This window comes from Notechis scutatus, chromosome 3 (assembly GCF_049901735.1).
Source record: "Notechis scutatus isolate UNSWTSFEM ecotype Mainland chromosome 3, rNotScu1.2, whole genome shotgun sequence".
NCBI classification, from domain to species: domain Eukaryota; kingdom Metazoa; phylum Chordata; class Lepidosauria; order Squamata; family Elapidae; genus Notechis; species Notechis scutatus.
The window spans coordinates 110,851,098-110,876,224 of NC_142011.1; the positions used below are offsets into that span (position 1 = coordinate 110,851,098).

At 43.1% G+C, this 25,127-nt stretch overlaps 2 protein-coding genes across 2 annotated transcripts in view; both read right to left on the reverse strand.

Annotated features, from left to right (window-relative positions):
• The window catches only part of ADCY10 (adenylate cyclase 10), a 178,465-nt gene that overhangs the window by 115,936 nt on the left and 37,402 nt on the right, over positions 1-25,127 (reverse strand). The window contains 4 exon segments of the mRNA XM_087958990.1: positions 3,105-3,193; positions 6,056-6,152; positions 18,313-18,518; positions 18,911-19,054. Coding sequence (XP_087815116.1) covers positions 3,105-3,193; positions 6,056-6,152; positions 18,313-18,518; positions 18,911-19,054 — 536 coding nt within the window.
• On the reverse strand, positions 9,939-11,018 carry LOC148131339 (uncharacterized). The gene has a single exon (XM_087958991.1). It carries the CDS (start codon positions 11,016-11,018, stop codon positions 9,939-9,941), a length of 1,080 nt encoding a protein of 359 aa, XP_087815117.1.

Consider the following 25,127-nt stretch of genomic DNA (forward strand, 5'->3'; position numbering starts at 1 on the left):
TATTAATTATGCTCAAAATCCAACACAATTATATTTAATAAATCTTTTTCTACTAGTGTTTTTCAGTCTTGATATATCTGAATATAGAAAAATGGCTATCATCATCTAATATTCTAGACAGCTTAAATCAGATGTGTCCAACTTTTTGGCTTGCCAAGGCCACAATGAGTGAAGAAGAATTGTCTTGGGCTGTATATAAAATATATACTATGTGCACATAATAATTTTAAAAGTTTACAATCTTATGGGGCCACATTTCTAGCACTCCTAGGCAATTATGCAGCCAGTGGGCCATGGGTTGGACACTCCTGGCTTAGATAATGGTTGATTTAGTTTAAGGAATGTGTTTTAAATCAAATTTGCAGATAAACAATTTATTGAAGTCACAGACATAAATTAAAGAAAAATGTAAGACAGTTAACTATATTGCAAAGGGAAATGTTAACTAAAATAATTTTCTAAAACTATATCAACCATTTGGCACTGAATTAGATTAGTATATCCCATAGTTTTCAAAAACAAGCATTAAGATAGCTGCTTAGCTTAATACATCTGTTTTATATTTTTAAAGAGAAAGAGAAGGGTGAGGGGGAAAACAGATTCAAATCAAAATCAAATCCGTCCTTATTTATATATTCTTTGGTCACTGCCAATTTTAGTGTACTAGTGAAGGTGCTGGCCTAGACACCAGAGACTGTGAGCTCAAATCCCATTGACATGAAAGCCACCAGGGACTTTAACAGATTAACAGAGTTGGAAGGGACCTTGTAGGTCATCTAGTCCAACCCCCTGCCCAAGCAGGAGACACTAAACAATTTTTGACAGATGGTAGTCCAGTCTCTTCTTGAAAGCTTCCAGTGATGAAGCGCCAACAATTTTAGAAGGCAACTTCTGTTCCATCGGTTGATGGTTCTCACTGTCAGAAAATTTCTCCTTATTTCCAGGTTGAATCTCTCCTTATTCAGTTTCCATCCATTATTCCTTGTCTGGCCTACAGGTGCTTTCGAAAATAGCTTGACACCCCCACTTCTCTGTGGCAGCCCCTCAAATATTGAAACACTGCTATCATGTCCCCCTTGGTCCTTCTCTTCACTAGACTAGCCATGTACTTGCAACCATTCAGGTCCAGGATGCATTAGGAGCATCTCTCATTGCCATAACCTCGAAGCTCAATAGGCAAGGTGAAGACTCAGCCTTGGTAAGGCTTAGTGCTGAATCAAGCTAGCTCCTCACGTTTGGTGCCATTTATGAGAAAAGCCCAGAATTGACCAATTTATTCAGAAAGAACATAAGAAGACAAAAGTTAGCATTAAATGCAAAGCTGGCAACATAATATATCAGTAGCACTTAGTCATATACCACTTTATAGTGCTTTACAGCAAGGATCCCCAATCTGTGGGCCATGGCCCATTATTGGTCCACGACCTATTTGCAACTGGACCAGGTCATACAAGTGCTCAGGGCCTTACGTATGCAAGCATCACACGCATTTGGAACCTCACTTGCTAGAGCGTTGTGGGAGCTCAGGCCCCACTCATGTTACTAATGGGTGCTTGTGTGTACATGCCCCTCCCATAAAACTACCCCATCATTCTCCCCTCTTCCCCCCTGCTCTGGGCCCAGCCCAACCCACCTCACAGAGTGGTTGTTGTGGCAAAACTAAAATGCAGGAATATTAAGTATGTTCACCACTTTGAGATGGATAGATAGATAGATAGATAGATAGATAGATAGATAGATAGATAGATAGATAGATAGATAGAATTCTTTATTGGCCAAGTATGATTAGACACACAAGGAATTTGTCTTGGTGCAAATGCTTTTAGTGTACATAAAAGAAAAGATACATTTGTCAAGAGTCAAGAATATAAGGTACAGCACTTAATAATAGTCATAGGGTACAATAAACAATCAAATCATACTAGGAAACAGTCACAGATATAGTGAATCACAGATTCACACAGAGATCTATCTTTCTGCAATCTGCTGCCTGAGTCTGCACTGAAAAATAGAAGTTTCAGTCTTAAGGAAGGTTCAGCTCTGCTCTCAAGCCATTCCTCCCCCTCCCCACAACCCCCTGAATACCACCCCTGACTGGGCCTCTCAGGGAAGCCTCCTGGGCAAAGGCAAAGCAGTACAACAGCAATTTAGATTAGCTAGAAAGCAAGAAATCCAACAATTTCCTGCTTTCTAGCTAATCTAAATCTCCTGGCACAGCTGATAGTCAAAACAGCTGATTGTTGGGGGGAGGAAAAATAGCAACTTACCAAAAATTAGGCAAAGGCACAAGCAAGCAAGTTCGATGGCACGCATGCCAGGTAAGGAGTGACTGGGTGGGGAGGGGAGGGGGAGGGGCAGCCAGTGGCACGATTTGCCAGTTCTCCAAACTGCGTAGAATTGTAACAACTGGTTCTATAGAACTGGTCCAACTAGGTAGAATCCCACCCCTGCTTGGGCAGGAGTTTGCACTAGAAGACCTCCAAGGTCCCTTCCAGCCCTATGATTTTATGAACTTTTAAGAGATAAAAGGAGCTACTAGCATCAATCTACATTATCTGAATCTCTATCACACAACTTTCAGGAGTCATTGGAAACATGTTGGATACTTAGCATAGTCCCAAAGGAGTGGCCTTTCATTATTTCAGGTTTAACCCATTTATGTACATAATCATAACAGAATAGAGATGGAAAGTGGAACAGCAGGTGATCCTTCTTCTAGTGCTTCTACATTAGGAAACAATTGGGCAGAGAGAGACCATTGTGTAATGGACAGTAATTTTTAAGGCCATTCAGTATCTTTATGAATTGGGATTCTGGGGGAAAAATAAATACATAATGGGAAAACTCAGTTTGAACACTTCCAGGAATATTGATGAAGAAGGTTTGCAAGGAAATTGTAAACATGAAATCCTTATTTCCCAACCTCATGTTCTTTTTCAGAATATCCAGAGTAAATGGTCAACTCCTCATAATAAGGAAACATTCCATTAAAAAAATCACAGAGAATAATAATACCATTCCTGTAGTAGCATTTCCTCTGTAGAAAGTGTTACATTAATTATATTCATATGAAATTGCTGGTAACTAAGCATTTGCTGAAGTACCTTCTTCAGGACATTCTTCATCACATATTTTCGCAGGCGTTTTTCAAGTTCTTCATCTGGACCCAACATAGAGGCTGTTCTCAAAATCTCTGGCAAGGAAAGATTGGGGGGGGGGAACTGACACTATGAGACTCTTGATGAAACACAACATTGGTATATTTATGTGTTGTTGAATTGGTGCACACTATGCTTTTCTGCTAATGTTCAGAGGGGCAGGGATGTGATTCTGGCATCGTATGTGAATGTCTGTGTTTGTGAATATGTGCGAGTGTGCAGTGGTGGGATTCAAATCATTTAACAACCAGTTCTCTGCCCTAATGACCAGCTGGGTAGATGTGAGTGGGTGATCATGTGACTGAGTGAGTAACTCAATGTTACTGTGGGTAAAAATGATGAGAGGGACTTCCCCACTCCTTGAAATTCCCCTTTCTTAGAGGCATATATCAAAATAGGGGGCCCCCAGTTGGAAAACCTGGAACCATCCTAACGAAGTGCCTTTTATCCTGAGATCTCCCTAAGCCAGATCTATGTATTATACTCAAATTAACTAACTAGCTGGGAGAGAGTGATGGGCACTGTAGTCAGACACCACTGGAGAGCATGCCATTGGGGACAGACCACTAGAACTGGCTGGGTTCCTAACTGCAGCCAGGCTGATATGCAACAGCTCCAGCTTTATGTTTCTATTGTTAGGCTAAGCTCAAAAAAGGTTGGGAAACCAGCCATTTTGGCTTTGAGGGCTGCACCACCCTGCAATCTGGCTGCTTTGAGGATCACAAGCTAATATGTCTGCATCCCTTGCGCACTTCTCCCCTTTTGCGCAAATAAATGAAAACTGATTTTGCACCCCAGGACGCCACCAAACTCTCTCAGGTGCAAGTCCCCCGGGTATTGCAATGCAGGCAGAATATGGGTGGGGAGGAGAGGAAGCAGACTTCGGCTGCTTCCAACCTTGCAAGAGGAGACTGGCTGCTCCACTCCCTTCTCCATCCCACTTCTTGACCCTTCCATCTCTCCCATAAACTGGGGATCAGTGAGAGAGAGAGACTCTCCTGGGCTGTACATCTTCCATATGCAGCTCGCCTCCCCGGCCTGTGTATTTTTCCACAAGGCTTTCCCACCACATCCTGTTCTGGCTATTTCCCTTTGGCTAATGCCCAGTGAGGGTGGAGTTGCTCTGCCACAAACTGTCAGAGAGAGGCAGTGGGGGGGGGTATCTGAGCGATGTTCCTGCACTGAAAACCTTCCATTACCCTTCTCCAGTGTAAAGATCGGGGCCTTTTTACTCCTTCCTAGGCTGAGGAGATGCTTTGGGTGCAGGTTGCCTTTGGCCTTACCTTCTGAGCGCAACCCTTATCTCTGCAGGCAGCCATGGTGAGCAGAAAGGTGCAAGCCCTGCTGGCTGGAAAGTAAGGCCAATGGTAGGAAGGAAGACCTGCTCTAGGCCCACCACACTTGGTCAAAGGGTGTGGGCCACCTCAGGGGGAGATAGCTTGGCTTGGCCACCTTTTGGGCTCAGCTCTCAGCTTCCACGGGCCTCAGGGCAGCTGCTGCCTGCTCACCTTCACCTCCACCTCAGGTCCTACATCCAGCCACGATGGGGGGATGGACCACTTCTGAGCCAGCTCAGTCAGTGGGTGGGCAAGCAAGCAGTCCTTGGGGGAGAGTGCCACACTGGGGCCAAATCCACTCCAAATCCACGCACATGCAGCCCCGGGACATCTGCCCACCAAACAGCCAGAGCACCGCTGCTGGGTGCTGTCTCCATTGAGATCTGAAGAGCAAGATGCTTGGCCAGCGAAGGTGTATGGAAACTCTGGAGTCCCTCAAGGCTTTTGGTATGGATCAGATTGTCCAAGGCTTTGCTCCCCAGGGAGGGCTTCATGGAGGGTGTCTTTGGCCTTGTGGAAGCCGAGAGCAGGGCCCAAAAGGTGGCCAAAGCTGTGTTTCCCCCCAAATGTGGCCCAGCTGAGCACAGCAGGCCCAGAGTGGATCTCCCTCCCCCACCATCGGCCTTACCTTCCAGCCCATGGGGCTCACAGTGCTCTCCTCACCATGGCTGCCTGCAAAGGTAAGGGCTGTGCTCAGCTGAAGGGCATGGGCTAGTGGGTGGGTGGGGGCTGGCTGGCAGAGAGGTGATGTGGGTGGCACAGTCTCGTGGTCCCTGGCCACCCCCTTCCCACTGGCAGCCATGGTAGGTGAGGCCCGGCAGCTGCAGAGAGTCCGGACAGGGAGGGTGAGATGTGGGCTGTGAGCAGCAGCAGTTCAGCCTTGGCTTGACTTTCTCTCTGCCACACCCATGGGAGGAAGGGAAGGACAGGCGGGAGACAGCCAGTGGTGGGATCAGCCGGTTCACCAAACTGCAGAAAAATTTAGCTACTGGTTCGGGTGAACTGGTGAGAACTGGCTGAATCCCACCACTCTGTGTGTGTGTGTGTGTGTGTGTGTGTGTGTGTGTGTGTGCGTGTGTAAGTTGTAGTAGTGGCATCATTTTCTGAGTAATTTTGATCTGAAAAGAGTTGTGAATCCTCTCATATTTTCAATTTAATATAGAAATCATATAGCAACCATAACAGTTCTGTAATGTGGGCAGCTAGTACAGTCACTTTTCACTTCCCCTTCTATGTATTCAAAACACACGTAAAAGAAGTTCCTGGTTAATTTTATAGTTGGTTAGTTGTACTTGGGAAATGGAAGCAGCATTCTATTGCCAAATGCATGTCTCGTATATTTAGTTACATAGATTTGTTCTTGATATAAAGAAAATGCTGTTATATTTTATTAATGAGCAAAGCAATCTAAACTCTCTGATAAATTTTAGAATGAAACTTTCCTACACCATTGTAAGACTGAGATGTTATTTCAATTAGGTTAGAAAATCAACTGCAATGGAATAATAACAATAAATGAGCTGAGAAAACTCCAAACCTCAATGATCCTGAAGAACTCACCAAAACTGTCACAAATGTGATTCTGATTCAGATAGTCTGCACATCTGTCAAAGAATTCATCAGTATCAAAGTCAGGGACATTTCGAATGTATTTAACCTGGAGGTATATAAAATTATAGCTATTCAACAATGTTTTGTCAGCTATCTATAGTCAATGTCAATCATTTTTCTAACATGAGAAACCAAGAATATGGTGTTATGTAAATTATAGTAGCTTTATCAGCCTCTTAAACACAGGGATGATTTTTAATGCACATTTTTACTAGTGTGGTGAAATGTAGTGCAGATTCCCAGGAGGGTGGAACGGCATTCTAGAGACAGTGAAATTTAAATACTTTGGTTGGGAGGAAGAAAGTCATGTCAACTGCTCCCTGCAGGTAGTCAGAATATATATTTAAGGATTCAAATATCTTTAAGGATTCAAATAGTTTGCTTGAATTTCCAAGATTTTGTCTGTTGGAATGTAGAATTTGTGCAACAACTACATTGGTATTCAGCCAGTAGATGGCACTGTTTGCAACTATTGTTATACTCTATGTTATTGACTCCAGGAAAGAATGGGCGTTGGTTCTTACCTAATACGCCCCTTCTCGGCGAGCCGCGAGGAGCATCCAGAGAGTGGGATGTGCTTCTGAGTCCTCTTCTTGCAGGCTGAGCTTTAGATGAGGAAACGCTCCGCCCCCCTCACGTGACACCGCGCAGCGTCTCCCCAGTTTTTTGCGATAACGAGAAGAGAGGTTATGAATTCCTTCTAATCAACTATTGGCTCCTTGGCTGAAACAAGAGTCCCCACCAGACGGAGAAGCTAGGGTGGGGCTGGATGCTCCTCGCGGCTCGCTGAGAAGGGGCGTATCAGGTAAGAACCAACGCCCATTCTCCCTCGAGCCGCTCGGAGCATCCAGAGAGTGGGACATACCAAAGCTTGGCTGTCCTACGGGTGGGACTCCGTCTGGGCCGGAAGCCCCTCCGGGTCACTGATGACCCTCTGTAGGACCCGTCGGCCAAAAGAGGCCTCCGCTGAGGCATACGTATCTATTTTGTAATGTCTGATAAACGGGGACAGGGAGGCCCAGGTGGCTGCCCGACAAATGTCAGCGATGGGGGCTTGCGTGGCCCAGGCCGCCGAGGTAGCTGCACTCCTGGTGGAATGGGCGGTTATTCCACCAGGTGCGGGCAGTGATTGAGAAAGGTAGCACCTGGCGATAGTCGCCCTGATCCAACGACTGATGGTGGAGGGAGAGACCTTGAGCCCCAGTGCCCTGGGCTGAAAGGAGAGGAAAAGGGATTCCGATCTTCGCAGGGATTGAGTGCGCTTAATATATATACGCAAGGCCCTACTAACATCTAGGGTGTGCCAAAGGACCTACCTGTCCCTCGAGGGCCTGGGGCAAAAGTTTGGTAGGACCAGCTCCTGTGACCTATGGAAGGGTGAGTTAACCTTGGGTAGGAATGTGGGGTCGGGACGAAGGACCACCCGATCAGCGTGGAACACGCATAGATCACTCCTAACTGACAAAGCTGCTATTTCTGAAACTCGACGAGCAGAAGTAATAGCCACTAGAAAAACTACTTTAAAGGTGAGAAATTGAAGGGATGACTCCCTCAGAGGTTCAAACGGATGACGTGTAAGAGAAATGAGGACTTTGTTGAGGTCCCATGTGGGGAACCTGTGAACAGTGGGAGGGCACAGGTTGGTGGCGCTCCTAAGGAAGGATCTAACCCGGGGGTGATGAGAAAGGGAACCGTAGTTATCACAGGAGACCACGGTTGAGAGGGCAGAAACCTGCCGTCTCAGGGTGTTAGGTGCAAGCCCTTTGCGAAGGCCTTCCTGGAGAAATTCCAGGATCTGTGCAATAGAAGGAGAGAGGGGGTCAACCTGGGACCCACTACACCACTTGCAAAAACCCTTCCAAGTGGCATCATAAATTCGTGTGGTGGAGGGTCTCCTAGCGGCCAAAATAGTGTCGATGACTTGACTGGAGAGTTTCTCGCTGGTCAAACGGATCCGTTCAACCTCCAGACGGCTAACTGGAGCCATTGAGGCTCCGGATGCAGAAGGGGCCCCTGAGAGAGGGAGACCCTGTCCGGGGGGATCCGCCATGGGGGCGCTACTGATAAATTGCGGAGGTCCGCAAACCATGGTCGCCTGGGCCAATAGGGAGCCACCAGAAGAAGGTCTGCTCTCTCCTGTATGAGTTTCTGTATGACTCTGGGAACTAACGGGAGCGGAGGGAAGGCATATAGGAGCCCTGGGGGCCATGGGCAGCGCAGTGCGTTGTGATTCTCCGACCCGTGGGACGGGTACCTGGAGAAAAACCGTGGAAGCTGCGTGTTGGACGGGGAGGCGAAGAGATCCACCACTGGCAGGCCGAATATTCTGGACGCCTCTTTGAACAGGGATGGATGGAGACGCCATTCTGTTTGGTCCACCGTGGCCCTGCTCAGCCAGTCCGCCTGAGTATTGTCTATTCCGGAGATGTGTTCGGCTTTTAGTGATAGGAGGTTGGACTCTGCCCATCGGCAGAGACGCTCGGCCTCCCTCATCAGCTGGATAGACTGGGTGCCCCCCTGCCTGTTGATATGGGCCTTGGCCGTGACGTTGTCCGTGAGAATGAGAACGTGATGTCCGCGGACCTGAGGGAGGAAGCTGCGCAGGGCCAGGTGGACGGCGTGAAGCTCCAGCCAGTTGATGCTGCATCTTTGCTCGATCGGCGACCACTTGCCCTGTGCCGAGAGCGAGTTGACGTGAGCGCCCCAACCGGATAGGCTTGCGTCCGTAGTGATGGTAAGCCGTTGAGGTTCCGTGAAGAGGTGGCCCCTGTTGATGGCGGGGTTGGTCCACCAGAGGAGAGACGTGAGGACCCTTGGAGGAACCTTGACTCTGGCCTTCGAGTTGCTCCTTCCGGATCTTTGGAACGGGAGCAGGAACCACTGGAGGGATCTGCTGTGTAAACGGACCCAGGGAATGATTGAGATGCATGACACCATTTTACCCAACAATTTAGAAAGGTCAAGTAAGGCCACCCTCCTTGAACGCCTAACCTGTTTGACCAGGGCTTGAATGCTAAGGAACCTCTCCGAAGAGAGGAAAACCCTTTGTGAAACCGAATCAATTATGGCTCCCAAATGGGTGATTCGGGTAGATGGGGTAAGTTGGCTCTTTTGCCAATTCACTAGGAACCCGTGTGCCCGTAGGGCGGAGAGGGTGACTCTGGTATCCCTAACTGCCTGGGACTTGGACGGGGATAGAATAAGGATATTGTCCAAGTAGCAGTGGAGGCGAACGGGGATGCTCCTAAGGTGAGCCGCCAGGGCCGCAAGGACCTTGGTGAAGGTCCTGGGGGCCGAGGCCAGTCCAAAGGGTAGGGCCACGTATTGATAGTGAAGGCTATTATAACAGAACCTGAGGAATTTGTGGTGAGAGGGCCTGATTGGGATGTGGAGGTATGCCTCCGAAAGATCTATGGAAGATAACCAGTCTCCCCGCCTGGTACCTAAGAGAATTGATTGCAAGGTGTGCATTTTGAATTTGCGCTGGATAAGGTGACGGTTGAGCCGTTTCAAGTCTAGTATGGCTCTCCAGCCCCCAGAGTGTTTGGGCACCACAAAGAGATGGGAATAGAATCCCCTTCCTCTCTGAGCCGGTGGGACGGGTTGAATGGCCTGGATGTCAAGCAGATGATGGATGGCTGCATCCATTAGTGCACGCTTGGTGGGATCCCTTGAGGTGGGGGATGGGATGAAACAATCAGAAGGGGTGGACCTAAACTCAAGGGCGAGACCAAACCTGACGGTGTCCCTAACCCATGCATCGGATGTGGATTTGTACCATTGGGCGGCAAAGTGACTGAGGCGGCCGCCAATGGGGAGGGAGGGAGAGGCTCTATCTGGTTCGGCGGTAGGGCCTTCCTCCCGATCCCCGAAAAGGCCTCTTATAGTTGCCACCGCGTCTGTTTCTGTTGCCAGAGTCCGAACGATCCTGGGATCGGAAGGAAGGGGGCCTGGTGTATCTGGGTGGGAAGGGGGGCTGGTAGAAGGGGCGGGGGAAGCCCCTCCGAAAGGGCTGTGGGCCCCTTGTCTCTGACCGTCGAAAAAGGGAGGGCAGATACTTCCTCTTGCTGCGGCCCTCGACCAGCAGGGGTTCCAAGGCCGGGCCAAACAGTTTATCTCCCTTGATGGGAGCAGTGGCCAGCTTGACCTTGTTCTTTACATCCGCCTGCCAGTGTTTGAGCCACAACAGGCGGCGAGCCGTGACGTGCGACGTGATGGCCCTGGAAGAGAACTTTACCGATTGGTAAGTGGCGTCAGCCGAGAACTCGGCTGCAGCCACCAGCTTCGCTATGTCCTGGTGTGCTCTCACATTGGACGCGGGGACGTGTTCCCTGAGCTGACGTAGCCAGCGGATGGAGGACCTTGTGAAGAATGACGTGGCCGTAGCCGATTTAATGGCCCAGGCGTCGGATAGATGGGCCCTGCGCAATGCCAGTTCCATCCGCTTGTCCTCAGGTTTCAAGGCCTCTAAGGCCTCACTGGGGGTAGAGGAGGAAGCAAGGCCCACAATGGGATCATCAACCTCCGGTATGTTCAGAAGGCTAGACATTGCCGAATCGAGATTAAAGAATCTCTTGTCTTGGCTAGAGGGTGTAGGAGGGGTCCCTGTGGAAGTAAGTTGTTTCGCTACTAGGTCTACGAAGATGGGTGGGGACGGGATGACCTCAGCCTCCACCACTGGTTGAGTGAAAATGGAGTCCTCTGGGCCCTCTGGGGCGGGGGGGAGGTCAGTAGGAGACTGGGGAAGAAGGCCAGAGACGTTCTTGGCCTTAAGGAGGAGGGATTTAAACATGTGAGGCTTGAACAGCCCCCCAAATGCGGGTTGGTCGGGAGAGGTCCCCTCGTCCTCCGACATCTCCCCCTCCATGATGTCCGCCTCTAAGAGGGGTTCACTGTAACGGGAGGATCCCATCCGGGAGTCCTCTTCCTCTTCCCTGAAATCCCCAAAGTCCCCTTCCTCCTCCTCCTGGGCCTCAACCGGAGGAGGGCTGCCCCTCTGAGAGAGTACCTGATCAACCGGAAGGACCGGCTGTGGAAGGGATCTGATGGATAAAGAGTCGTGCTCGGAAGCTCGTGGAGAGTAGCCAGATCTGGTCATGTGCTGTAGGCCCTCTGCAATGCCCTGGCGGATGGCCGATTCCATCCAAGCCCTGATGTGGGCTGGTATCTCGGAGGTAGAGGGTTCTTCCTGGCGCAGGCCAGCAGCCGTGGGTGTAAAGGTGGCTTCAGGGGTCCGTCTAATCGGAGGTCCAGGGGTCGAAAGACCCTGAAGTGGACTGCGCCTAGGTAGGGAAGAAGGGTCTGGGGGGGGGGGAAGAGGTTGAGTAGTGATAGGGGTGGGAGAAGGCAGGGCTGAAGGCCCCGAGCGGGACTCCTTTGATCGCCTGTCAAACTCTCTTTCCAACGCTTTATGGCACCTTAAGGCGTCACGTTGGGAGGCCTTGGAAGGTTCCTTGGCCTGTCTAGAGCCCTTAGGTTCCTTGTCCTGCCTGCGCAAGTAATGGGACTTTGCCTTAGCCTTCAAGGAAGGTTGTTTAGAGAGATTGTCGTCTGCCATTTTGGTAAAGATAATAATAATAATAATAATAATAATAATAATAATAATAATAATAATAGCAGTAGTAATAGCAAAAGGCGGTTGGCTCGCCTAGAAATTGGCCTGGGAGTAGGCCGGGTGAGGCTTGAGCTGGCCCGCTCCCCCTTTTGGAATTTAATATGTACAGTGATAACAGGTAGCCAGGAATATATATATATAAATAATATGTACAGGTATATAAACTCTTTTTTTTTTGTAAGGATATCTATGTATATAGATATAATATATACAATTTTATATATAAACTTTGATTCTTAGAATACTTTTTTAATTTTTATTTTGTATATATAAACAATAACAGTAAATGAACTAGGAATGAATCACAGTACAGGCCGGATTGACCAAATAACGCCTGAGGCCTAGCGAGAGAGTGGCCTCTGGCAGCCTGCCTCCAGACAACAAACCGGAGGGGGGGGGCTGCAACTTCGCCCCGATGAAGGCTGCGGGAGGCCAACAATAAATGAGAGCGAGCCAGGAAGATCGCTAGAGGAAGTTAAGCTCTTGACCAGAGGTCTAAGACGTCTACATCCACCGCAGCCACAACAGTCAGAAATAAATAATGGCGCCTGACCACGATGCGGCACCAAGATGGCGGCCGCGAGCTGAGCTATGTCGGGCGCCTTCGGGATGGTAGGGAGGGTTTGCCCGGTTAGCTCAGCGCGCCTGGTGTCCCTAAGGAGCAGCTAGCCCTTCCCGGTCGGCGTTTTGGGTGGGGGGGAATCCAGCGAAATTGCGCGCGACAAAGCAGCGCGGAGGCAGAGACGCCGATATACCAATGGGGGGGTCACACGAAAACGCTGCGAACTCGCCCGCTTGGCCCCTAGGGGCGAGGGGAGACTTTCCCTAAGTCCCAGCCCTTTGCGCAGGAGGAAGAAGGAAGAAAAAAAGCCAAACCTGAGAGGAATAATTAGGCAGAATAACCAATGCTTGAATCAGCCAAGGAGCTCTTTCTAACAGCAGCCTGACTCTTCGAGGCTGAGCAAAAGACTGGGGAGACGCTGCGCGGTGTCACGTGAGGGGGGCGGAGCGTTTCCTCATCTAAAGCTCAGCCTGCAAGAAGAGGACTCAGAAGCACATCCCACTCTCTGGATGCTCCGAGCGGCTCGAGGGAGAAGAGATATTTTCTCACTTTTATAGATGACTATTCCAGGTGTACTACTATACCTGTTACACTACTATATCTGTTACACAACAAAATGAAGTAGTAGAGAAACTTGAACAGTATTTGGTTTAAGTAAGCAACAAATTTGGCAAAATACATCTTGCACATAGACAATGAAACTGAATATGCGGGTGAAAACACACAGGAGATTCTCAGAAAGCATGACATAATATTTCAAAGTACTGTACCATTCAACCCTGAACAAATTGGAGTTGCCAAAAGAAAGAATCATACTCTATGAAAGTACCATGCTGTTTGATGAAGATATGCCAACTACATACTGGGGGAGAGGCAATTATGATTGCATGCTATGTCCAGAATTGATTACCAAGAAAATCAGCTGAGAAAACTGTATATGAATTGTGAAATGAAAAAGCCCCAAATTTAAGCCATCGAAAAAAATTTGGAAGCAAAGCTTATGTGCACATCCCAAAAGAAAAGAATACAAAATGGGATGCTTGTTCAAAGGAAAGTGTACTTGTGGGATACAGTAAATCTCAAAAGGGATACATAATCCCACACCAAGACACAAACAAGGTAACCATCAATAGAAGTGCAATTGTTGATGAAATTTAAGTGTATTCAAAGTTTCATGAAGTTATATAAACAAAGCTTCCCCCTGGAAAAAATATACAGACACTCAATTCATCAATAGTGTCTAAAAAAGAAGCACAACCCAGCATTCCTGAGACAGAAATAAAAGTATTCCAGACTTCCCTGGGTAAAAAACAAACAAACTTAATATTGGTAATAGGAGATCCAATTCTTAGGGAAACAGAAACAGACCAGGCAGTCAATCAAGGGAGGGGGGCAGATAGTCTCCTTGGAGCAACAATCAAAGATGTAACTGAGTACCTTATTAAAATAATCAACCCCACAGATTACTACCCCCTTCTTCTCCTACATGTTGAAACCAATGGCGCAAAAATGAATCTGAAAACAATAACAAGAGATTATGAACAGCTAAGGAAGAAAGTTAAAGAATTAAGAGCACAAGGGGTGTTTTCATCTATACTTCCAATAAAAGGTCAACATCCAATGAAGGAACAAAGGATTTTAGAAATGAATCACTGGTTTAAAAACTGGTGTTGTCATCAGAACTTCAGTTTTCTAGACCATGGTCTGCATTATCTAGATGAAGAGCTACTGGTAAGGGGTGAGGGATAGACTGTACCTCAGAAGAACTGGAAATGATATATTCAGAAAACAACCCTCTCCTCTGGGAGCAGCCAATCAAGCTGATGGTGCAGCAGTAGTGACTGGGGGTCCAGCAAACCCCCTCAAGTGGCATGCACACCAGGGCCCATTCCAGGTCAGCCTCGAGCTCTGCAACTGGAAAGAAAGGCTCCCCCCCTTGGGGTGGAATTTGATGGAGACCTGCAACAACTAAGATTCTTCATGTACTCACGTACATGCAGGAGTATGGATGGGACTTCCAAACCCAAGGATCCTGGGTAAGAGTCATTACCCTAGCCCTGGAGGGAGCCAATGCCAGGTGGATGGTGACCCTGCATAACGCCAACATGCCAGAATTTCAGAGCTTCAACCATTTCATGATGGCCCTATGACACAGATTTAGGACCCCCTCACCAAACACAAAGCACATGACCACATTAAAGTTGTAAAACAGGGACAGCAATCAGTGGCAGAGTTTACCAAAGAGTTTCGGGACCTCGCATGCCATGTAGACTGGCCAGAGGATATCCTAGTAAGCTGTTTCAAGGAAGGATTGAGTGATGACCTCTGTAATGCCTATGTAGACTGAGGTGCATCGAACTGCCTACATCACCACCGAAGAAGCTGAGATCAATATGGCCAGAAATCAGTACCGAGCAGGACGAGTGTGGAAGAAATCCCCACCCCAAGGGAAACAGGAGCCATTTAAACCACAGACTGCATTTGCACTGAAGCCTTCAGCCTGTTTCAAGTGTGGAAAGGAAGGGCACTGAGTTGCAGAATGTTGTTCCAAAATACCTGCCTGGAAACCAGAATGCCCGTTGGGGTGGGGAAACCTGTGAAAACAGGCCAGTGCGGGAAGGAAACCGCATTGAGAAGCAGCGAGAACATAGAGTTTCAATCGCCTCCCTTCCTTGGGGAATGAAACTCCAGCATCTTAGCAGGAGGAACCAAACTCATTTGGAAGTAATCCAGAAGATGAGCCACTGGTAAGCAAACCAATTAAGCTGCTTACATTCCCCTTAAGACTATTTATCCTCAGCTATTTATTTCCCCATGGAAATAAAAATCTCCACTTTATTGGACTCAGAGTGCACACACTGTTTAATCAGCCAAGCCCTAGTAGGAAAATTGGGGATTAATTTAAGAACACTGAAAAACCCCATCAAGAACCCAATTAAAGGGGCTGGGGGGCAGAGCACAGAGAAACAGGCATGCCTGGATACACCATGATGACCCAAGGCATACCCAAAGAATACAGGGACCTGGCTGAGGTTTTTAGCAAAAAAAGAACTTCCCCTCCATTGCTCCACTGATTGTGTGATTGAAATTCTACCCAGCACCAAACTGCCTAAGCCCAAGGTGTATAGAATGTCCCTACGGAGTTGGAAGAACTATATAGTATAGTATATTGGTAGTTTGTGCCTCATATTTATTCTAAACATTTCATCTATCTCTGCATCCATCTGTTTTCTGGTGTCTAAGGCACTTGCCATTACTCTATTATTATTACTTCTGGGAGATCTTCCTCTTTATCTTCTTCTACATTCTGAAATCTTAGAAAGTAGGCTGCCTTTTCGATCTCCAAAATATAACTGTTTCTTCCAGGTCTTTATTTGCTTGTGTTAATTTTTGATTTATCTTGTCTACTTTTTTCTCAGCTTCTTCTGATTTCTCTTCTATTTTCTGGATCCTTTGTTCATTTTTTGTTATCATTTGTTGAAAGTTCCCTAGTGTCTCAACCATATTGTGAATCTGTTCCTTCATCATTTCATCTATTGATCTTTGATTTGATTATCTAGAAGCAGCCAACCTTGGCGTAGGAGATGCTTTCTTTCCAATTCTAGGAACACTCATCATTTTTCTCTTTTCCTTCTGATCTTATCCCATAAATGTACTATTAAATGAAGACAAGACAATAATTCCACAAAGCCACAATGCTCCAGTAGTCTAAAAAGCGAAGGCACCAAAAATAAATCACAAAGCTCAAGTTCATTCCATCACAGAGTATTTCCTCAAGGCTAACTATATTTATAATCCACAAAGTCAGTCTATTGGAGAAAAAGAAGGAAATTTTATTTAAGATCAGCAGTTATATCCTTGTCATCTGTCAGTATTTGTAATTCAAAATAATATTTATAATCCAAAAGGCCCACTAAATTGCCCAGTGCCTCAATATCAAAGTATCCAGCAAACCAAAAATCCATTTCACTTAGTCTCAAAACAATTTCAAGCTGTTCCACTGTTCCACTCTATCAATAGTATTTGTATTTGTAATCCACAAAAGTTCAAGGAGTTGGATTTTCCATAGACTCGCTATCTGTCACCCAGCAACAAGCAAAATAACTTTACAGCTGTCCTCTTATCAGTACTCAGTCTGTTGTTATTTTATGTCTTCTTGCTTTTATAGTCTCTGTATTTTTCCATTATTTATTAACTGGTGTAATATCTTTTCTGGTCAGTAAGTGTCGCCCTACCTCTTTCTTTTCTCACTTATACAATAAAGTTCAAAAGTTTTCATTGTTTTCATCAAAAGGTTACTCTAATATTCCAGATAGAAAAAAAGAAAACAGTTTCTTAAGCTATTTTCACAATGTTGTAATGTGAAATGTCCAGTCCAGTCTGACAGTATCTCTAACATGATGATAAAAGATAAAGCAAAGAATAGAAATCCATGTCTTGTTCTTTGACTGATCTAAAAATCTGCAGAAATTGCTCAATTGGTCATAATCTTTGATATATACTTTTAACCCAAGCTTGAAATTCTTTCCTGATATTCATTTTATTTAGTTCTGCCAAAATGAATTATCATTGTAAATTATCAAAGGCTTTTTTGCATCTAAGAAGATAAGTGCAGATTTCTTATTTCTATTTATATGTTTGGTTGCATTATGAATGTAATGTTGTCTTTTATATTTTTCTTTGGAATTAAACAGTTTGGTCAGTGTGCATATGCAAATAAACACACTACTTCAGTCTATCAGCTAATAAATATATACATTCAACAAAGAAATTGATCTTTATGATTGCGGCTTCTTTCTCTACTTTCAGACTTGCATGATTATGTTACTATAACCTCATAATAATAAAGGTAGTGTTGGTATTCATGGTTTGTCCATCTTGCCTTGTTTTCCTCAAAGGGAAAACTGAAAAGACTGAATTATTTCTAAGTCTAAGTATTTCTTCCCCCCTTTTACTTTTTAGGAACCTCAGGAGGATCCCTTTCTGTTTATTTGGGTCAAGTTACCTTTACATGATGGATGTTGAGGCCATGACTCTTCTCTATGTTTCCCAAGGTCATTCCTATACATCATATCCCTTCTTTTCTTTACTGGCTCCCAGAAGTCAGAATGTTGACTCCTTCTGGGCACATAAAACTGCTGTGTTCTTTGAAGACTCGACTGCTCCCCACTACAGCTTTGATAAATGGTGTCCATTGAAGATAGGTCAATTTTTTAAAAAAAGAAACGTCATAAGAAAAGGATTCTAAGTCCTACACTGTTTTAGAAGCAAAACTTATTTATATTGTCTTTCTTTACGCCTTTGCATTTTTCTCTTAGCTACCCAATGTAACAGACAATTTAATGCCTCTTTTGGGCAGGAGGCCCAATTTCCATCTGTCACTTGGTCTTGTAATGGCTGGAAGTGATATCAGATGGTACAAGTGGAAGATACAAGTGGAAGGACTGAATATCACAGAAAGTACGTCAAGATATATATCATTGATTATTTTTTGTATTTGTGGATAAATGAAAAAGGAATGTCAGTGATGATATTAGAAATAGATTAGGGACATATAAATGTACTTACTTTTTATTCAGATGATGGCCCGTTGTTGCCTGAGAGCCCAAATGATTTGAAGTGAAAGTTACATAGGCTGTGTGATAAAGCAAGGGTTCTAAAAACTGATATATTAAAGTGCATAGCAGTTGTGTTAAAATAGTGAATGATTACAAACTATATATAAATTTAAAAATGAGCAAATTAATTTATGTATGTTAAAATTACTAAATGTGGAAAAGGGATAGAAAAAGTTTAATATGTGGAAAAGCTGGCAAAAAGGTAGTGGGCATTTCTCTGTTGTGAGGAATGGACATTTGTCAAAAGCAAACATAGTACCAAAATACAGACATTATTTGTAGATGGAATAAATCTCATTCCAATCCTTTATGTGAAAATTATCATGTCACTTTTAGTGTTTAAAATCAACCCTTTATAAACAAAACAATATCACAGAAAGCAAAATGGACTCTTAACCAAGAAGGTACCAACCTTGACAGCTCGTTCATTTTTAATTTTTTCTACCTCAATTAAGTTCCGATCACAGAGCTCCCAGCAGTTGGGGGACAGGATAATTTCACTTGCTTTGGCTAAGTTTTGGGCCAACCGTACTTCTTCCACTGCTCGACCAGTTACCACAAAATGTTGTCGTCTGTTATCACCAATGACAACTTTTGAGATGTGACCTGCAGAGAGTCCTGAGAAAAGATTCAATTCCTTTAACAGAGATCCTAACTACAGCATACTGAAATAAAATGGGGGTGGGAGAGTTGAAAATGAAATAATTCCACAACCTATATGTACTTAGAAATACTTTAATTATTAATGAAATTTTATCTCTGCTGATAACATATAATGGGTTTTTGGACTAATCTTTGTGTCATTTTTAAAAGTACAGTTCCATTATTTTTTTACTTCTGACCCTAAGTATTGATGAAAGGGAATATTAATTTGTATTGTAGCCATCTTGGCAACTTTCCTTTTGCTTCTGTTTCTCTCAGCGCAGGATGAAATTAACATACATTGTTTTGTAGCTTTTTTAAATAAAAAAATAGGCTCCAAATTTGTTCTAGACTGAGGGGGGTGGTACCTATTTTCACTCGTAGCTCAAGTCCCACTTCAGTATCACGAACACCATATTCTTGTTGGATGCTGAAACTACACTTCAGTGCCAGAGTAATAATCTCATTTAAATGGCACCGCTCTACCTTCCAGAGCGCCAACAGTGCATCACCTGGAAATAAGAGAACAAATCATTGAGCTTGTTCCATTTTCAAGAATGTATTTTCAGTAGTTTTACTGAATTATAAAAAGGAGCCTACTAGTATGACTGTTTATTCATGCAATAACATAATGATCTATACCCTATTGTGGTGTGCATTCTTGGTTACTAGTAATTATAAATTCCCTCTCCTCATAATATAACTAGTAGGAAATGGTTAGTCCTCCTTAGGGTTCATGCACTGAGTTATGAAGAAGTAGTTTGCAGGGCCATATTTACAAGAGATTATGTTGATTTTACTAATGCTTTGTTTGTACATTATTGTAATTTCAAACTTTGTGGGTTTTTAAAAATCTTATATTAACTTTCATAATTGTGTTGGCAATTTTAAGGTGTGTCAATTTGCTAGCTGGGGAATTCTAGGAATTGAAATCCACATATCTTAAAGTTGCCATGTTTGAAACACTGATTTACTCTATATCAACAACTAAAGTCATTATTTAATAAAATAATTGCCATTGCTTGAAGCACCTATATTCTTTACTCTTTTTACTAAAAAGTGGTACCTTTAGTTGGGAATCCAAGATAATTCTGGACTCAGAAATGCAGTGGAAAGATGCAGAGACCCTTGCAAATTATGAAGATAATTCTTGCAGCAATTTCATAAGCATTTTTTAAACTATTGGTCTTCATGAAAATTGGATATCCCTTATACAATTCAGGCCAATTCTTTACCTGTAATCTATACTATCTCTCAGCTATTGCTAAAACCATATAAATCTTGTCTGCCTTTCTATTATTATATATCAATACAACTGAGTGGATGATACTAGAAATCATAGTGAAGAAACAGTCTAAGATCACTTCCAGTGAAGATGGCCAACTGAATTCACACCCAGGGAGGGATCTCTCAAGGGTTTTTCCCTGGGCTGTAGCTCTTCAACTACTAACAGAAGGAACTGGCATTCTTTCAGTTTATATGACTCTCCTGGTTTAGGGAGAGTCTTAAAATTACCCTCAAGATCCTCCAATACAGCTGAGGTCTGCAAGTAATTTCAGGAGCTGCGCTTCAAAGCAACTGCGATGGCTGCAATCTGTTTGTCATTGAAGAAGCAGCTGTTTTGAAATTTACTTTCCAAATGGACAGTAAGTTGTGCCTTTCATTTCTTAATCACCTTTAAGGACTATTAATCTTTACTAAGTTAAAGAGTGTCTCTTTAGTCACAGCTTGCTACTCCTTTTTGAAGACCTGCACCATTTGAGGGATTTCTTCAGTGGTAGACAAGGAAGAAGGCTGCTAAGGCTTCTAATAAGAAAGTGTGGAGGGAAAAAAAGCTGATGGAGAAATATAAAGGCAAAAAGTTGTGATTTTAGTTTATTATTTGTAGTAATTTGTAGGTTGGTTTTCTTTGCTGTAGGTGGCTAAAACTTTCTGATTTTTATGATTATAAATGACTAGCAATTTTAAAGTGACATTTAAAAAAAACTATTCTTTGAGAGGTAGAGCTGATGTTGCGGCTATATGGTGTACTTTCCATAGGGCTCTATGGAAGTTTGCCAAATTCCTTCTGCCAGAGGGTTCTCAGATACCTAAGCCACCCTGGAGGGGTGATGAAGAAGAGAAGACACTCTAGGGGTGGGTGTCAGCCAGTTCACTCCAGTTCGGGTGAACCAAATGTTAATTTTACATCTGGTTCGGTGAACTGGTAGTTCTGATGATTAGCTGGCCCCGCTCCACCCCACCCTGCCCCTCCCAGGAGTCCCCACGCAGCCCATTTTGGATTCCAGCAGTGCAGGGGTCATGTGGAGCCCAAGGAGGTGGAAAACGGGACTCCCAGTGGATCATGGAAGGTGAAAATGGGCCTATTTCTGGCCTCTGGAGAGCCTCCAGAGCCCGGGGAGGTGGAAAAAAGTCCCGCCACAGTCCATTTTCACTCCCAGGATAGTGCAGAAGGCTGACTAGGCCATGGCCATGCCCCCCCAGTAACTGGACAGAGAACCAGTTGTTAAATTATTTGAAGCCCACCACTGGGACTCTCCATTAATCACAAGGAGATTGCAAAGTCCTTGTTTGATCCAGAGAAAAGCTCTCAATCTGGCAGGAAGAAAAAGAAGGCGATTGTGTGACTGACCAAGGCTGTGACAGCCCGACCAGAGGAGAATTAGTGAAGTTTGAAGAGGAACAGTGTGGCAACTGGATGAGAATTTTCCAACTTCTGTTGAGGAATTTGCCCCTTTTAAAACTGGTTTGAGTGACACTGGAACTGTAAAAGAAGAGGGTGGATTTGTCTATCTTCCACTCCCTGAGAATAGAGGTGAATGAGCACAAAGCTGAAATAGTTCCAAATAAGAAATTTGAATTATTTGAATTATTTAGGAGAAATAAGTGTTAAAAGAGGAAAATTGGACTGGTTATTCTAAGGACAATATTAATTGGATTTTATTGAACTAAGACTTTTTTCAAATATAAATCTTGGATTCTGGAACCCCTAAAAGAAAAAGATTTGGCTTATGTTAAAGGACATTAAAGGAGAGGAATAAAAGAGAAATAGAGCAACAGTGACACCTCTGGCTGGAAAAAAACTGTTATAGTGAAAGTGAAGAAAAGAAATTGAGATTAACAATTGACCGTGGGCAGTTTATTGAAAGAACATTGTTACAAGAGTCAGATAAATTGCCTGCACCTGGGAACTATTTACAGAGAGAACTGCAGAGAAAGAGTGTGGAAACATGTAAGTTTTAAACACTGTAACTCTTTGACTGGATATGGATTTTATAATAGAAGTTGTTTATAAAGCAAATGGAGACTTTTATCCTTCTGCTCTTTTTGGTGATTCATAATTTGTTTGATACAACAAATTATGGGGTTGGACCTTTGTGGATTACAATTTATCAAAAAGAAAACAACCTTTTTGAAGAGAATTTTGGACTACAGATATCTTGGCTTTGTGAAATACAACAGCTAAAAGATTGAAGTGACTTGAGGTCTGAAAACAAGAACTGGGAATAAGAAAGGAAATTGTTGGACTGCTTCAGGTCTATTTTTTAAGTTGGGCATTGTGGAATATTGTACTGTTTGATTTATTATTGATTGCTTGATTATTGATTGGTTGCCTTTGTCAAATAATTATTACTTAAAATATTCTATTACTTAAAATTATTAAAATGACAAGCAATACAAACTTAAGTAAAACAGGGAGAAAAAAATGCATCATCTGCAGCAGGAGTAGTAGCATCGAGCCCAGTGAATCAATGCTGCAGAATGTTGCAGAACAAAAGTTAAATATTTTTCAATCAGAGATGAAAACCATGTTCCAACTACTACAAGAAGCCATGACTAAGAATCATTATGATTTGGCAGATAGGATGCAAAAGATGGAACAAAAGATGGAGGATAAAATAGACAACATCCAGCAAATAATCACTAAAAATGAACAACGGATTCAGAAAATGGAAGAGAAAACAGAACAAACAGATAAGAAAGTAGAAGACATCGATTACAGATTGACTAAGAAGATAAGGAGCTTGAGTGATCTATAATTATGCTGGAGATGGATAGAGCAGAATACTTTCTGATATTTCAGAATATTGAGGAGGAAAAAGGAGAAGATCTTGCTGAAATAATGGCAGAATTGTTGGCAGATGTGTTGGAAAAGAGTAAACAGGAAGTCATCTCTGGGATTGATGAAATATTTAGAATATATACAAGCTATGCAAGAAGGAACAAACTTCCCAGAGGGGTACATGTGAGATTTTCAAAGAAGGGAATAAGAGAAGAAATACTTCAAAGAGCAAGAGACATACCATTGAAATACAAAGGGAGACAAACAGCAGTTCTGAAACAAATACCCAGAAGAGTAAGAGATACAAGGAAACAGTATCAATTTCTGACAAGACAACTAATAAAACATAATGTAAACTTTAGATGGCTAATACTGAGGGAATATTGGTGACTTGGATGGGAAAAAAGACATAAATTAGATACAATAGACAAAGCAGAACAATTCTATTATCAGCACTTTACAGCATATGAGGAAGAAGAGAGAAGGGGGGAAATAGAGTGCAAAAACCAAGAGGAATTGTTAGTAGAGGGAAGCATACAACAAGAAGAAACTGAAACAGAGCAAAAAGAGAAAAGGGAATGAGAAGGAGCAAAACAGAAAGAACAGAGAGAAATAAGATCAACTAGAACAACAAAACCTAACCATAAGTAAACAATGGAAGAAGAAACAAAACTATTATCAATCAACATAAATGGATTGAACTCATCTATGAAAAGAAAAAGAATTTTTAATAAATTAGAAAAATTAAAACTAGATTTAATCAGTCTCTAAGAGTTCACATTAAAAATCAATATAGTAAACTATTAGAGTACCCCAAAATTGGGAAACTATATTTTTCACCTGCATAGCAAAAGAAAAGGGGGGTGGTGGTTCTATACATTAAAGAAACAATGAAGGCTGGACAAATCTTTGCAGATGAAGAAAAGAGAATATTGATGGTGGAGATAATGAATCAAAAACAGATGTTGTTGATAGCAATATATGCACCTAATAATAAACCAGATGAGTTTTATGGAAAACTTCATAAGAAAATTATAGAATTGGAATATGAAAATATTTGTGTGGTAAGAGACTTTAATGCAATTGTAGATACAGAACTTGACTATAAGAGTAGTAAAACAGGCAACAGGGTTAGGAAAACACTCCCTAAAATCTTTTTTTAAATGATGGAAGAAATAGGAACTCAAAATGTATGGAGAGAAATGCACTCCAAGAAAAATCAGTACTCATTCTAGTCAAATAGGCATAAATCCTGGTCTAGAAAGATAGGTCATAGAACCCAATGTTTAGGCAGATCACAATTCATTAAAAGTTGTATGGAAAGGACAAAAAGGAAAACTGAGATGGACATTGAACCACGTGATATTGCAAGATAAAGAATTTATACAAAATATGGAAAAAGAACTGGACTTTTTTTTCAAAGAGAACAGGAAAGAAGAGACTTTCTTGCAAACTGTATGAGATATTGCTAAAGTGTATATCTGGGGACTAGTCATAATTTACATGGGGAAAAAATAATAATAAGAAACAAAATGCTAGAAGAAGAACACAAAAGATTAGAATCAGAATTACAGAAAGAACCACAAAAAAGAAATTAAAAAATCAAATAGATTTAATAAAACACAAAATGAATCAATTGGAAAAATATGAACTGGCACACAAAAAATCAAAAGTGCAAAAGAAAACTTTTTTTGAAAATGAGAATAACCAGATGTTTGGCATATAAACTGAAAAAAGAGAGAGAGAGAGAAATGATAAATTGATTAATAGGTGAGAAAGGGACCCTTTATTATCAGAATGAGGATAAAATAATAATAATAAAAGAGTATTATGGGAAACTGTATCATCAGGAGAAAATTCTAGAAAATGAAATACAACAATCTGAACTCCCTAATATACCTGTCAGTCTGTGCTCCATTCAAAATCCAAGAAAGAAATACTCAGACTCCATAGATTAGAGCAAAGTTTTTCTTTTACTGAAATTCAAAGTGGAAGCTACAAGGTAGAATTCTGAATCTAAGGAATTTGGCGCGCAGATCACATATACAAAGGGATGGAATTGTTCCCACCCCCCAAAGTCCAAAAGACTCTTCCAATTAAAAGTTCTGAATATGATCATGTGGGCATCTTCAGGTGGTGATGAGGCCTCTGTCCGTTGACCTTGACATATTTTGATAAAAATTCGCAGCTGCGCAAAGGAAAGAAAGCTGAGCAAGGTAATAGAAACTTAAGAGCAGGAATTTATACTCCCCCCCGACTCCTCATTTATACAAGGCAAGAATGTAACACCTCCAGTTCTCTTCCCACAATATGCAACCCCTCCTCCCCCCATTACTCATGGCAGCCGAAAGATGCAAAGCAGTAGAAAGCAATAGAAAAGTAGAAAAGATCTTGAAGGATGACAATACCCAAAAGAGTTAAAGCTATGTTGAATGTGCAGGCTTCCAGATAATTGACAGTCTGGTGGAGTCATCTCTTCTATTCATGCTTTCAGGTCTTCTTTCAATCTCAATGGCTTCTCT

Coding starts and splice junctions, on each gene's coding strand:
- LOC148131339 (XM_087958991.1), bottom strand. CDS start 11,018: ATGGGATCCTCCCGTTACAGTGAACCCCTCTTAGAGGCGGACATCATG.